Source organism: Gambusia affinis, linkage group LG22 (genome assembly GCF_019740435.1).
Source record: "Gambusia affinis linkage group LG22, SWU_Gaff_1.0, whole genome shotgun sequence".
Taxonomy (NCBI): domain Eukaryota; kingdom Metazoa; phylum Chordata; class Actinopteri; order Cyprinodontiformes; family Poeciliidae; genus Gambusia; species Gambusia affinis.
The window spans coordinates 7,653,434-7,669,829 of record NC_057889.1 but is presented as its reverse complement, the minus strand read 5'-3'; the positions used below and the strand labels follow the sequence as shown (position 1 = coordinate 7,669,829).

The window sequence follows — 16,396 nt, the reverse complement described above, 5'->3', positions numbered from 1 at the left end:
AAAAAGTGGCGAAAAGATGACAAAGTTGATGTCTTAGAGTGGAAAATGTAGGTGTGAAGGATTCATTTACGTGTTTTTTCAAGTGAAATGGAAAAAATGTCCAGTAAACTTTATGAGACGCTTGTTGAAGGACACCAAGAGCATTTGAAGTCACATGTATTGTATATAAACTCCTGCATTTAAAGAATTTGAAGCCAAAAATTAGAAGTCTCATTAAAATATCTACTATTATTGTGGCATTTAACATAATTTTGACAATCTTTAACTAAAACAAGAATGATTGAGTCTGATGTAATGTGACTGTGAGGAGAGAAAGGTTGTGTGTTTTTATGAAGTGTATATAAATATTTAGTTTCTCTGGGAGCTAAATTTAAAGAAAATTCTACCCAAAACTTTGATGTGCAACCCTCTTAAAAAACCGTCTTCTCTGAGAGTTTCTTGCTCTGGGCTCTTTCACTGTTCAAAGTGTACCGCTGCCTTTCTGCTGCCTATTTTATGACTTAAAAATGCAGAGTCATACAAGACAAAGAGATTTTTTTTTCTCTTTTAGATGTACAAACACAGACGGGTATTTACAACCTAGCCTTTGGTGTCCTGTTTATTTGATCTGGAACAATGTTGAGCTCTAATTAGGTGCAAATGCACTCATTAGCCAAAGCCACTCTGCAGAGACCAATTGTCAATGAATTATTCAAAACCTCTCTCCCATACATGACATCAATACTTGGCTCTTCCTGCCTCCACACTCTTGTGCATTCTCATCTCCAATTGCATTCTGCCACTGTGAAATGAAGAGTATTTGAATTTATCTGAAGAGCCACTCGGAGAATACAAATCATCTGTCTCTTTCAAGTCCAGGTTTCAGCCTTCTCTTGTTAGACCCCTGTCTTCTGCAGAGTAGTTTTCATTAGTTTCACCCCAGTAACCCTGCTTCTTTCTCCCATTTCTCCCACAGGATATGGCCATGCAGCCCCCAGCACAGTTGGAGGGAAAGTCTTCTGCATGCTCTATGCCCTCCTGGGAATCCCCCTCACTTTGGTCATGTTCCAGAGCGTCGGTGAGCGGATTAACACCTTCGTCAGATACCTGCTCCATCGCCTAAAGAAGTGCCTTGGAATGAGGCACACTGAAGTCTCTATGGCCAACATGGTGACCATTGGTTTCATATCCTGCATGAGCACACTATGCGTGGGGGCGATGGCCTTCACCCACTTTGAGGAGTGGAGCTTCTTTCATGCGTACTACTACTGCTTTATCACTCTCACCACCATTGGGTTTGGGGATTACGTGGCACTGCAGAATAAAGACGCCCTGCAGACCAAGCCGGAGTATGTGGCCTTCAGCTTTATCTACATCTTGACAGGCCTGGCGGTGATTGGAGCCTTCCTCAACTTAGCAGTACTGAGATTCATGACAATGAATGCTGAGGATGAGAAAAGGGACGCCGAGCAGAGGGCTCTTCTTGCCCATAATGGTCAGGTGGGTGGGCACATTAACTGCTCCGTAGACCCGGTCTCCCCCTCCTCCACCCCCCCTGGTTGTGGCGGTGGAAGTGCAATCGGAGGGAGCAGCGGAGGGGCTGCGAGCCGCGGCTTACGTAACGTTTACGCTGAGGTTCTCCACTTCCAGTCCATGTGTTCCTGCCTTTGGTATAAGAGCAGAGAGAAGCTGCAGTACTCCATCCCCATGATCATCCCACGTGACTTCTCCACGTCGGATACCTACATGGAGCAGGGGGAGGCTTTCTCCAACCCTCTGCACTCTAACGGCTGCGTGTGCAGCTTGCACCATCACTCAGGCATCAGCTCGGTGTCCACAGGTTTGCACAGCATAAACACCTACAGGAGACTGAATAAACGCAGAAGCTCTATCTAAGCAGCTGTAAATGCTATTTGCGTGCATCACCATGTGAGGTAGTCCAGCTGGAGCAGACCATCGAAGGAAGAAAATGCCAACGCTACAGAGATCTAACTCCACCAATCTGGGTTTTGTTTTGGAATTAAATCATTTGGTGGTTTGGACTCAAGACGTGGTTCTTCCATTGATGGAGCACAAACCTTGTAGTATTAGAGTCACACTAAAGCTAATGGTTAGGTGGCATTTACAACATGTCTTCTGACACTGTTGCATGTCAGTAAGTATGGATTTCTAAACCCTAATCTGAAAGAGAAGGACAAGCACTGAGAGATATGTATTAAGAAGGGAATTTTATAAAATAAAACAGTTTCTGAACAGAAAACTTGTTAGTAAGGAACTCACTCAAAGTAAAATGTCTGTATATATTTGGACACTTCACAAAAAGCTTATATTTTTCAGTGTGAGCTTTCAAAAAATAAAAAAACAGACATGTTTTTTCCTGTATTTATTTTTCCACAATGCAGGTTCAAACAAACCTCCTGTTCTCCTTAAGATCAACTTTTCTTCCATGAGAAAACATTAGATCAAATGATATATCTCTCCTGTTTAAGATAGCTGTCATAAACACTGCCTTGCAAAAGTATACTGAACTTCTTCATGCTTGTCACATTAGAATCATAAATTTCAAAGCATATTATTGGGGTAATATGATTAACCAAAAGTTGCTTGCAAATGTGAAAGCAGCTTTCAAAAATGTTGTGAGTAAAAGCCTTAAAAAGTTTGCTATAAATTTTTATTTAATCTCAATTAGTCAATTTAAACAACCTTGTTTTGCCATGACTTAATCTGCAAATTTTTTTCTGAAACTTTTGACTACTCTTTTTCCAAAACATTTCACCCTCAGTCAGGTTGCATCCTTGGACATCAGTTTTAATGTGCACTAATCGATAATTATAAACTCTTCCAGTGTTGTTCAGGCTTTATGTTTAGGATCCTTGTCATGATGGAATGTAAACGTTAATTCAAAGCTCTACCTTTCACAGCCGCTGACAGTTTTTCCCACGTTTTCCTTATCCACCTTCCCAATAAGCTCCAACCACAACGTTCCTGTCCATAATTATGCCCACAGCAGGATCCTGCCGTTTCATATTTTAATTTGGGGATAGTGTGTACAGCGTTTTGCACAGAGGCCAGAAAGTACAATTTTGGTCTCATCAGAATAGAGCATGGTTAATGACAACCTGCAAACACAAGTTGTCTAAGATTGATTTTGTTCTTGCTTCTCTTTTGCTAAAGTCAGATTTTTGGATTACATGCCCAATATTTGTCCTGAGGACAGATTCTTCAAGTTTTCCAGGTAATTATTCAGTGCTCTGTGACAGGGTCAAAGCTTGAGATTTAGTTTTATAGCCATACACTTCTTTGAATTTCTCTATAACGTTTTTCTTGACATTATAGAATCACTCTTGAGCTTTGTGGAGTGATTGATTGTCTTTATTTATGGAGGGGTATCAGCGTAAAGAGGGATGAATTGAAATCCAAATAAAAGACTTTCAGATATTTAAAAAATGTTAAACTTTGTAATTTAGCAGTACTTTGTGTTGTGTTATCTCATAAAATCCCAATAAAATGCTTAACATTTTTAGATTATGACACGACAGAAAAGTAAAGGGGGTAAAAACACATCTGCAAAGCACTATAAAGATCCGACATGCAATGTCACCGTTGACCACTAGGCTTCGTTTGCCACTTTTCCCCTTAGCTTTATAAAATTACTATGAATTTATTTTTTCATAGATTGTCCTTATTCATTAATCTGAATTATGTACATGTTCTCATCATGTTTTTGTGTAGCTGGACTATAATCTGAGATCTTAAATCAGAGCATGTAAGCTCACCTGTGTATTGTAGAAAGGCATATCGTATTCACTGCTGCACCTTAGAGAACTGTTTGTGCTTTCAGACACTGAGACTCAGTGTCTGACATATTTGATTCTTTTTAAATGAATCCCACCATGTTCTGTTATGTAGATGATAAGACCTACTTGTCGGGGAAGTGAGAGGCATTTGGATTGATGCTCTGTACTTTGTGCACCTCACAAACAAAGACACAGCCTCAGATTTTGCACGTCTTGCACTTAAAGGGACGGTGGGGCATTCTCCAGCCCCACATTCACTTGACTCAACCAATTGAGGTCTTTTATGCAGTGTTCATTTTGTTTTATGGAAGAATTGACATTTGTCTTTATTGTATTTCTGTAGTTTATCTTCACAGTGAGTCATTACAGTTTTCAGTTTTTCTTTTCTACAGGAAAGTTCATGACTACAGTAAACCTGTTAGCGTTTTTCAGCAACTCACTACTTGATGAGAAGAGCTGTGTGTGTTACATGTACATGTTTTTGCTTTCTTTTGAGCATAATAAAATATTATTTAATTTAAAATGACAACTGTATTTGAGTGCTGAATATTGAAGAATGGGTTTTGGTTTGTATGAACTCATCAGTGAGGCTGGTGACTCAATGTTGAACGATATATTACTTTCCATGAACCAGCACTAAAAACCAAAACAGGAGTGTTTACTTCATAATTGTTACACTGAAAACTTTGTAAAATGTATTTTAAACTGCAACATCTTGAGATAATAATAAGGTATACAAAACAGGACTTTTTTTAGAAATGCAAAAAGAACCATGAATGCAAAGAAAAAAAATTATTCTGATATAAATAAACAGAGAAATGCGTTAGTAAAACTGCAGTAAGCACCTGATTTAAAGGAGCCAACACTTTCACCACATCTCAGGTGTTCAAGCAGTTTGTCCCACAGCTGAAGAGCAAAGATACCAATCAGATTGAAGAGCTGTCTGATGACAAAAGGGCTCTACATACCATCAATTACATTTTACATTCTGTTTTTATAAACAGAGCCAATGCATGGATTAGGGGCCGATGTATTGTGATCCATATTCTCTGGCAGCTGCATTTTGGATGCTCAGCAGCGACCGGATATGAGGCACATCCATTGTGTTCTTCAAAACACCTTCGCTAATCTGATTTTTGAATCTGTATGTCACTACTGTTTCCATCACAGCTAACATTTTAGCCCCAGTGAAAGATTATGCAACTGTCATAAGGTGGTGTGGGTGGTGGTGGTGAGGCAAACGCAGCAGACCCAGATGTGGTGTAGATGAGGAGTTTAATGATGAATGGAAAACAAAACAAAAACAGTCCACAGACCTGGCAGCACTGACGGAGCGGAAGGCTAATGCTCCCAACAGGTAGCAACAGGATATAACGAGGACTCGACGTACACAGACTGACGGAGACGGAACTGAGACGTTACAAGACGTTCACTGACGTAGGACCCGACGAAGACAGACACACACAGGTGACACTAAATACACAAGAGGGTAATCAGGGAACGAGACACACCTGGGGACTAATCACGGGGAGACAGGACAACACAGAGACTCAGACACACAGGAAACTTCAAAATAAACCCAAAAAACACAGATCACGACAGTACCCCCCCCTCAAAGGGCGGCTCCCTGACGCCAAAAACATAAAAACACAACATGGGTGGGTGGTGGGGTGCTGGAGGGGGGGCCAGAGTCCAACACAAACAAAACACAAACCCAACCGGGTGGGCGGAGGCACACGAAGGCCAAGAGTCCAAAAACAAACAAAACAAACCCAACTGGGTGGGCGGAAGCACCGGAAGGCGGGAACCACAGAGGAGGTCCGGCGGCCGTCCGCGGCGCAGGAGGCGGGAACCACGGAGGCGGTCCGGCGGCCGTCCGCGGCGCCGGAGGCGGAAACCATGGAGGCGGTCCGGCGGCCGTCCGCGGCGCCGGAGGCGGAAACCACGGAGGCGGTCCGGCGGCCGTCCAGCGCGCCGAGGCGGAAACCACGGAGGCGGTCCGGCGGCCGTCCGCGGCGCAGGAGGCGGGAACCACGGAGGCTGTCCGGCGGCCGTCCGCGGCGCAGGAGGCGGGCCGCACGGGGGCGGCGACGAGGAGCACAGGGAGTCTCTGGGGCCGCACGGGGGCGGCGACGAGGAGCACAGGGAGGGAGCTCGGGACTGGCACAGGGAAGGAGCTCGGGACTGGCACAGGGAAGGAGCTCGGGACTGGCACAGGGAAGGAGCTCGGGACTGGCACAGGGAAGGAGCTCGGGACTGGCACAGGGAAGGAGCTCGGGACTGGCACAGGGAAGGAGCTCGGGACTGGCACAGGGAAGGAGCTCGGGACTGGCACAGGGAAGGAGCTCGGGACTGGCACAGGGAAGGAGCTCGGGACTGGCACAGGGAAGGAGCTCGGGACAAGAAGAGGGAAGGAGCTCGGGACTGGCACAGGAAGGAGCTCGGGACTGGCACAGGGAAGGAGCCTGGGACTGGCACAGGAAGGAGCTCGGGACTGGCACAGGGAAGGAGCTCGGGACTGGCACAGGGAAGGAGCTCGGGACTGGCACAGGGAAGGAGCTCGGGACTGGCACAGGGAAGGAGCTCGGGACTGGCACAAGGAGTCTCGGGGGGAGCACAAGGAGTCTCGGGGGGAGCACAAGGAGTCTCGGGGGGAGCACAAGGAGTCTCGGGGGGAGCACAAGGAGTCTCGGGGGGAGCACTCTCTGTAGCGCCGGCTGGAGCGGCGGCAGGAACGGGCTCGGGTGCGCCGGCTGGAGCGGCGGCAGGAATGTGCGCCCGGCTGGAGCGGCGGCAGGAACGGGAGCTGTGCGCCCGGCTGGAGCGGCGGGCAGGAACGGAGGCGCGCCGGCTGGAGCGGCGGCAGGAAGCAGGCTCGGGTCGCCCGGCTGGAGCGGCGGCAGGAACGGGCTCGGGTGCGCCGGCAGGAACGGGCTCCGGCCGCGGAAGCGCTGCTGGCGGATCCGGCCGCGGAAGCGCTGCTGGCGGATCCGGCCGCGGAAGCGCTGCTGGCGGATCCGGCCGCGGAAGCGCTGCTGGCGGATCCGGCCGCGGAAGCGCTGCTGGCGGATCCGGCCGCGGAAGCGCTGCTGGCGGATCCGGCCGCGGAAGCGGTGCTGGCGGATCCGGCCGCGGAAGCGGTGCTGGCGGATCCGGCCGCGGAAGGGCTGCTGCTGGCTCGGGAGGCACGGGAGATGTCGGAGCTGGTGTGGTGGAACGGGAGGACAGAGATTCGGGTCTGGGAGGCAGCGGTTCTCCAGCCATGACTGCTAGCGCTGCCTCACGCTCCCACTCTGCCTCCCTCTGCAATTCCACCAGCTCCGGAAGCGGAAAACGTGGAACCCAGTAGTCCAGCAGCAGACCCAACCGGATGGCAAATCCGAGCCTTCGCCAGGCCATGTACGGCTTGGCCATGGCCTCCTCATACTCGCGTATGGTGTCCATTAACTCCTGCATCTCTTCTGGGTCCATGATGGTACAGCGTGCCTCACCGTTCTATGTGGTCGGGTCCTTCTGTCATAAGGTGGTGTGGGTGGTGGTGGTGAGGCAAACGCAGCAGACCCAGATGTGGTGTAGATGAGGAGTTTAATGATGAATGGAAAACAAAACAAAAACAGTCCACAGACCTGGCAGCACTGACGGAGCGGAAGGCTAATGCTCCCAACAGGTAGCAACAGGATATAACGAGGACTCGACGTACACAGACTGACGGAGACGGAACTGAGACGTTACAAGACGTTCACTGACGTAGGACCCGACGAAGACAGACACACACAGGTGACACTAAATACACAAGAGGGTAATCAGGGAACGAGACACACCTGGGGACTAATCACGGGGAGACAGGACAACACAGAGACTCAGACACACAGGAAACTTCAAAATAAACCCAAAAAACACAGATCACGACAGCAACTAAAGAAAAGATGATTCAGAGTTTATTCATCCCTGTTATGATATGTATTATGCAACTGTCATGCAGTGCCTTAATTGTTGTAGGAGTTTTCCCTTTCATATTCAGCAAAAAGTGCCCAAATCCTGCACTGAGATCATGAAGCCAATTCACTGTGTCTTTTGACCTCTGGCTGGCAGTTTTCCACATCATCTGTACCTACACATCACTGGTTGTTCTGATTTATATAACAGATAAACTTGTACTTTGTTTATAAGACTGAGGCCCTAATGAAACTTTAAATGCTTGCTAGTCACAATTGTAATATCATGAGAAATTTCTGAGACTTAAGTGCTTCAGAGGGTTTTTGTTGGGGTTTGCTTTGGGTCTTTCATGCACTGCTGCTCTGACGGATTTCATCTGTGAAAACAGATTTCTAGAACAAACATCGTAGACTTAACCAGGCCATGTTTAGGTGAGACTGAATAAGATCAGAGCACGCACTAGCAAGCGGTGATCAGGTTTGATACTTAAAGCTGATGAAACGAGCGCTGTGTCATAGATTTTTATTACATCCTTCCTCCTGTTTGCGCTCTTCAAGGACTTCTGTAGAGAGTTAAGATTCAGTACTGAGAGAGGAATGTAAGGCCAATGCAGGACAGCCAAAAACAGCAGTACATTGAAAGGAAATACTCACCCCAAAAAGAAAGTAAGTTTAAAACATAAACATTCTTGCAAAAAAAGAAAACATTCCCAGAGGAGCAGCAAGATGTTTTGTGTCAGTAATATTTGCTATGCATATATTAGAAAAACATTCCATTTAAGTTTTTACATCAAGGGCAATAATATTTTTCTGTCTGGCAATAGAAATAAAACATTTTTGCCTTCCTTAATGTTTTGCTTCCGTGAGCGTTCTCATTAGAAATTCAAAAGAGGTTACACGTTTGTAAGAATAAGAAAAATGGAACTTTTTTTAAAAAAAGAAATGTTTTTCTGTCAGAGAATTTAGTATGTGGAAGATGGAGGGAAAACAGGTTAAAGTCTGTAGACATTTAAATTTTCTTCATCTCAACTCCACAAAATATGTACAGACAAGAGTGTTTTAGCTCTCCTCTTTCTTTCTAATGAATTTTTTTTATTATCTTAAATTGAGTACATTTATTAACTGGGGAAGATTGTCTCATTTTGAAAAACCCAGCAATTCCAAGAAATTTTTTTTCATTATGATGTACCTTTTTAAGTAGATCATAATGTTTAAGCAACTAAATAACGGACGGAAATCTATATTTGTGAATGAACACATAAAAATAGATTGCTTAGTTAAGTCATGTGTTCCATCGCAAAGTATAATCAATGAGTAGAATTTACTCATTGATGAACGTCAATTTACATTCAATTTGCATCTTATGCTGGAACTTTAAATCTCTTTACATTTAGAAAAGATGGTCACCTTTCATTATTGTTCTTCGTTTAACTTTAATTATTAGGTCATCTTTTTTACACAAATACTTTGTTCTATTGAACATCCTGCCCTCTCCGTGGCCTGTGGTAGCTTCAGTGACCACGTGGAGTTTTATTTTTGTTTGCTTGTTTCGATCCCAGATGTATTCAGCTGTCAAGCTGCTGCACCACTGACTATGCAGTGGAACAATAAGAACCTGCAATGACCACTCCTCTAGGACACTGTCAAACCAAACTGTAGGAAACAACACGAAGAATCCACGGCTCGGTGCGTTTCGGAACATAAACGACATCTGACAGGCTGCAGTTCTTTATGCTCCAATGACCAAGCTTTACAAAATGAGCGGAGGAAAAGGAAATCAGTCTGCAGCGACGCTTCTGCTTGTGATGTGTGAACACCACAGAGGGTTAATGACCTGCTGTCTGTTCTCCAGCTGAGACACAATGAGCCTTCTCAGTGGTGACTGATGTGAAGACGTAACCTCAGGCCAAATCGATGATGACTAAACGTTTTTCAGTTTAATTGGACAATAGAGGGAGGATATAAAACCCTCTGTTCTGCGCAAGGCAATACATCACACTCAAATAGTCATTTCTATCAGCTCTATGTTAGCAGAAGGAGAATAATCTTCTCTTCTCTTGTCAAAGTGGAAAACATCTGTGACTCTGACTAACCAGCACTCTGTCAAAGCAAGCCATTGATTTTATGAGAAAAGAATGTTTGAACCCTCAGCATTTCATGAATTGTAGCCATTTATAAAAACATTCTAGATTTCTGTCAGTCCCCTCAATAGACTTGATTCAAGCACCCTTACTCCACCCTTCTGTTCTGTCTTTGCTTCACTATTCACTTAATTTTTCCTCTAAGATTGACAACTTGTTGAATGAACAGTTTTCCCTCCTCCTAATAATCTCTAGATGAGTCCCTTTCAGGGTTAGCAGAGCATACACACAGTAATAATGAAAGTAGGGAGGCTGACAGTGGCTCATAACTGTGGACTTTCCTCCACCTTTGACTGTCAAGTGCTCAATTCCACTCACTTAGTTTTATTGCACAAGCCAACTTAAATTTTGACAGGAAGCTGAAAGTTCAACTTTGTCTACCAGATCCTTTATCTTGGAAGTAGAGAATCCCATTAATGGCCCTTTCATCTCTTGGCTGGTAATCGCATGGAGAGGAAATGTCTTTTTAAGTATTGGAAGCCATTTGTTCTAAAGAAAGCAGCAGGAAGTATATTACTAGCTGACATGTCATAATTGATGTTTAAAGTTTGCTTTTTAGTAAGAAATGTGTTGTTTGATGCTTAAAACTCAGTAATTTATTTTCTCTTTTGCGGTGACAGCAAAGAAACTGATTGTCACTTCAAACTGAAGGTGTCAGCCATCAAACATGTCTAATTGCTAACTTTATTCGTGTGCATGTTTTTTTCTCTTCCAAACCAATCCAAGCAAAAAGAAGAATTAAAGTTAAAGAAGTGAGATTTTTAAGGTCCTTTTATTTACCCTTTATTAACCCCGGGTGACGGTGTGGCTGTTGTTTACTTCTTTTGGTCATTGGTGAAACACAAGATGCACCCTGGAGAAATTCCCACTCTTAGAGGGCAGCACAGAGGATGCAACCATGCATGCATGCACTCATGCAATTTAGAGACATACATGTTTTTGAGTTTAGGGGGAAGCTAGAGAGAACACATACAAGCACATGCATGTCAAACTCAGGCTTGCAAACCAAATCTGGCTCAGAGTAATTATATTTGGCCTACAACATAAATCTAAATGTACACCACTAACACTACAAACCCCAGAATACTTTGCTGATGCCACCTGTGCTCTGTTAACATCCAAGATTGAGTTCAGGCAGAAGAAGAGATGTCATGTGGCTTGGACTGGTGAGAATGAGAGATCATGACAGTGTAAGAAACTTTTCTTACTGCGCTGCCCTTGTAGTAATTATCATCATTATCATTAACAGCAATGTAAAAAAAAAAAAAAGTCTCTAATTTGCAGTAAAATACCAGCAGCTATGGTTGCCAGAATTAAACCCTATAAATAAAGTAAAATTTTGGCAATTTTAGCTGCAGAAATTTTAGCATACATTAGTGGCATTTTTTTTTTACAGCGTAGTTAAGAAAAATATTACAACTGGAATTCAACCAAGAAAAGAAATAGTGAGAAAGCAAATATGCCTTTTATTTAATATGTAAAAAGGCAAATTGTATCTAAATTATATTAAGCACATATAGCTTAATACTGTATGAGCTAATAATATTAAGCTGTGCTTGTTTTTTTAGGATTATACAATTTTCTCAAAAGTAGTTTTTAATTTTGCCCTTGTGTGTATGTGAGTTTGACACCCCTGCTTTAGAGAATCCTCACATTCACCTTTGCAGCATCAGTGCTTTCTGTTCTGCATTAGGCAGGGGCGGTTCAAACAGGAATGGTGCTCTGGGGAAACCAACCCCCAACAAATTAAAATGCATAAAATTAACAGAATTTTCCCCCCCTCCCAGTAGACAACTGGCAACCCGGTCTTCCAGTACTCGCAGCAAGCAAGGAAAACTTTTCCCACTGCATATACATACAGGTAGGAGCAAACACAACTGACAGATAAGATATATTTTATTTTCTAGTTCTTGGTCACCCACCCCTCTCTGCCACCTGGGGAAACTGCCCATATGGCCAATATCAAGAACCGCTGCTGCCATTAGGAGGCAGCTTGTACAAGTTTACCCATATGGGGCCTACGTTCATGAAAGAATATTGTGCTCTTTTTCCCAACAAAAAAGGCTAGATAAATAAAAATAAACAGCAAGCATTGTCAAAATAAATTACAAATAAATCAACTGGTCACTCTGGTTTGAAATACTAAATTCTACCTGTTTAAATAAGCTGTAATAAGTGCCTGAAATTTTGTTGAAACAACAACAAGGCTGCTGTTTGAGGTCTCCTCCATTGTGAAGGTCTAACTTTAGGGTTGTTGCATAACTGTGACCTCTGGCTTTGCTGCTGCTGCTGACTCTGATACAGTCATCCCTCCCCATCCCTCCAAACCACACCATCTTCTATGTCATCATTCTGCTTGCGTGGATTCAGATGTGACCCCAGCTTTGTGGCTAAGCAAGACGTCGACTGGCACTCGGCGGGATATTCCTCTGATCACGGCTGATTAGGCTGTCAGCAGAGACGGGAACAACAGGAGCAAAGGATGATCTCAGAGGCACATGTTACTAATTTTACAACTTTCTTGGTTAAAAGTACATGTCTGGGTTATAAACTCTGGTCTGGGAATAAATTGACACTAATGCTCTATGAAGGAGTTGTATGTCAACGTAGCCACAAGGTCAGAGTCAGCATGTGTAATTTTAGCTTAATGTTAACATTGATGTCACATGTGAAAAGATACATGGTTCCTGAATTTGCCACAAGGAGAATTAATTAAAAAATACACTTAAGACACAAATCTAGTGCCACCCACACAAAAGCAGAGACGTCCAGAGATTTTCAGGGTCAGACACTGACTCCTCTGTAATCGGATGAACAAATGTATAAAATCCAAAACAGAATCTTGTATTTCAATTTTGACCTTTATTTAAAAAATTGTAAAGTATAAAATTCTTTATATTTTACTTTAGTAAAATATAAAGAATTTTATGAACTTTGAACTTTAGTTCATACTGATTCATACAGTTGCAAGAAAGAAATCTTACATGATGTGAAATAATAATTTATTTTTCGGCGCGCTTTCTTTTTATAATTAAAATTGAAAATCATTTATGATATTAGCTGTATTTGTACATAAGGTGCATATCATTCTTACTTTTGTAAATCTTCCTTGCTTGGCTTTATTTCTAGAAGTCTGACTGCTTCAATAGAAATGATCATCAAGGAGGAGATTAATTATGAAACACTTCCATGCCGACTGTAATTTTTGTATTTATCTGATTGTTTTCAGTATATTCAATGAGTAGAAAAGCATCAGCGATCAACTCGGCACTGCCCCCTATCGGTGCAAGATGGTACTTTATACTAAAAGGACATTATTTTGTCTTCTGCTGTTTCAATGGCATTAGAAATCAAGGAAAACTTTGGCCGATGATTTGAGAAATGGGTCTCATGCTCTCTTCTCTTCAACTTTCAAAACAGGTTTCCCACAGATTAATTTAGTTTCTTCACTGGGGGTGCCAATACATGCTGAGGTTTCTGCAAGAACCTGCACCTAACTTTATGGTTTCATGCCAAATAAGTACAAGAAGGAGTAGTAGTTGTAGTAGTAGTAATATTAATGATGTAAAAGGTGACATTCTTATTTTTTGTAACAAGCAGGTTCATATGAGTTCAGCTAATCAAAGTATCGGGTGTTGCGTCATCAGCAGGTCTGTGTGAGGCTTGGTCTGACTAATGGTGATGTTGCCCAGGTTGATTTGATTGAACACAGCAGAGAGAGAATCAAAGGAAAGATTTACAGCCACAGCACATCAAAAACAACACATGCAGCTGCTACGTCAGCACTCAGGAAAGAGGGAAAAGACAACAAAGCATCAAAGTGGACATCATACCTGCAGCCAACCTCTCTGAAGCTTCTTCTTGGAGTGACGTAACTGTCCTTTCTGATTTTCTTGAGATGGAGAGTCTGCGACAAACATCCTGTGGCATTCAGACAGACTGTCTGAGCCCCAAAAATGCAGAAAACTCAACAGTATTTGTTAGCATATTCCCCATACACTTTTAAAACTGCTGTGTGCAACTATTATGCAACTATTATTAAAAAATGTTTTTTTAACATATTTGTTAAAACAGTCACCATGTCGTGACAGTATAATATGAAACAGATTATACGTAAAATAATAATAAAAAAATCAAGCTCCTTCCTGACCTACTATTGCCATCTGGAGAAATATCAAAAACAAATCATTAGAGCCAGGAGGAAGGTGTTACAGCTGTCAATCACCCTCTGGTATGCCCTGCTCAATGTGGTAATGGCGGAGAAACAGCTTACCATTACAGCAAAACTGCTTATCCAAATTTTTGTTGGACATGCTAACTAGTCTTAGCATTTACAACAGGCTCTAAAGTTGAGATATAGCAGAGTGAAAGGGGGGTATGAGTGGTGTACACAGACATGATTTACAGCATTGAGGCCCACCTCCTGGCTCTGATTGGTTGTTTCCAGTTAGCACTAAGATTAACGGATACCAAACTACCATAACATAGAGACCGTTTCAACAAATATCTATATGTAAAAGTTGCATACTGCAGCTTTAAGGTGTGTGTGAATGCCAAAAATCAACATAACAATACAAGCATCATGTCACAATCATATTTTTTTGGTCTGGGGAAGAAAGACTTGGAAATGTTCCTGACTTCAACATAAATTACCTTCAAATTTCCAGTTGTGCCTCTCTGTCACTTGTGATTAGGTGTCCCTCTAGAAGAACTGCAGGGAAATTTTTCTGGCCCTCTGTACTCTGCACAACCCAGCCACCCTGGTGCAGAAGCTCCTTGACGGTTAGATAATCAGCCCAGATCTGAGCTGATGTGTCTGTGAATTCGCAGGCACAGCTTGCTGAAAATGGGATCTTGACAATGAATGATGAGGAGACTATAAATATCTTTCATCTGTACATGATCAAAAACCTTGTAATTTTGTAGTACATTGATAATATTATTGTTCTATGACAAAATTGAGCTAACAATCAAACATCAAAACAAACCAGGGCTTAATCTGTTTGTCTGCTGCTCTCGGGATGGCTGGATTTAGTAATGACCTTATTTAATCTTGGACGCCTGTTGAATGTTTTATTACTCTGAAGAGTTTGAAAGAGGTAAAATAAATTCAACATATAATACCTGAGAGAACTTATGAGTTAATGTTTTCATTTTCAGGCAGTGTTCAGTTGATTTGTGAATCTCTTACAGCAATCTTTATAAAACTTTGAATATCTGAAATTATTAATACAAAATTTGAGCACCTAAATATGTTAAATCCAATCTTAATATCCTGTGTTACAACTTTTCACAAAGTGAGGTCCATAGCAACTTCTCCTTACTCTTAGGGTCACTCCAGGGCTAAAAAGCACTCAGGTTCTTTCTCCTGAGATGCTGAGCACCACTGGACTGCGATTGCATAACCAGGGACATCCCTCAGCGACTGATGCATAATCACGACCAATGTCCTGCTGTGCTGCTGATACAGTAGTTAGAGAGGAGAGATGGGGAGACAGGGATGACAGCAGGTCACAGGTCAGCGCCTTTTCCATTACATGGCTTTCGCATTTTAAAAAGCACAGCAGTTTAGCAGTAAAAAAATCTGCTTAATTAAGCAATATAAGACTATACATAATGGTTTTAAGTTTTAGATTTTTGAGGTTTTCACTTACATAAATTAGCCAATGCAGCTTATCCTTAGTGGTCCAGAAAGCAGCAGCGAAATCCTAACCAGGATTTGTTTTGTGAAGTTTCAGTTCAGGAAGATTTAAAGCTTAGTAACTTCCCTCCATCATACAAAGAGGACATCCCGGCTACATTATAGTGTCCAAATATGGTTGTTTCTAACCTCTTGTGCAATCCCAATTTAGTCCTGGGTGAAAATAAAATGATAATAATAAAAAAAATCAAGACTCAATAAATATATTTTCGGACCGTCCAGGAACACACAGCACAATTATTTCGGTCTAGAATTGTAGCAAAATTGCAACTCTTGTTTTTTACCATTATTCTTAAAATTCTGTTAAGACTTTTTATTATCTTCTAACCTCTTGTGCAATCCCAATTTAGTCATTGTTTTCCATAGAAGAAAAACAAATACTGAATGAACAACTCATCCGGGAAAGTCTACCCACATGATGCCGGCTCCATCCCCATGAAGTAGAGCAAACCTCAGACAAACAGTGTCTATAATGGCTGAGATAGTGAAACTCAATACATTTTTACATTATCAGCCAACACTGCAGTAAAGACGACAGCCAAGAAAACGCATTTTTTACAAAATGGATGAATAACGACTTAAATAATATCGGCTTGTGAAAATCTGCCTTCAGGAATATGTCTAAAGAATAAACATTAGCATAAAAAAGGTGCTTAGATATAAGGACTACAGTTACTGCCGCATATTTTCATGCTGCCATAGAGCTACCTTTGGAATTTACGCACAAAAAATCCAGAGAAAACTACATTTACTTATTGATCTTTGATTTGACGATCATACAGTTGATCACAGTTTCATTCAACTGAACATGAACTGAACTTGATCCATTTCTTGCATTATTCC

At 42.4% G+C, this 16,396-nt stretch overlaps 1 protein-coding gene across 1 annotated transcript in view; it reads left to right on the top strand.

The window, feature by feature from the left end:
- The window catches only part of kcnk3a (potassium channel, subfamily K, member 3a), a 34,713-nt gene extending 30,414 nt beyond the window's left edge, over positions 1-4,299 (top strand). Inside the window, exon 2 of the mRNA XM_044107265.1 lies at positions 956-4,299. Within this exon, the coding sequence (XP_043963200.1) occupies positions 956-1,875 (920 nt within the window). The 3' untranslated portion in view covers positions 1,876-4,299. The remainder of the gene's footprint in view (positions 1-955) is intronic.
- The last annotated feature ends 12,097 nt before the right edge of the window (positions 4,300-16,396 follow it).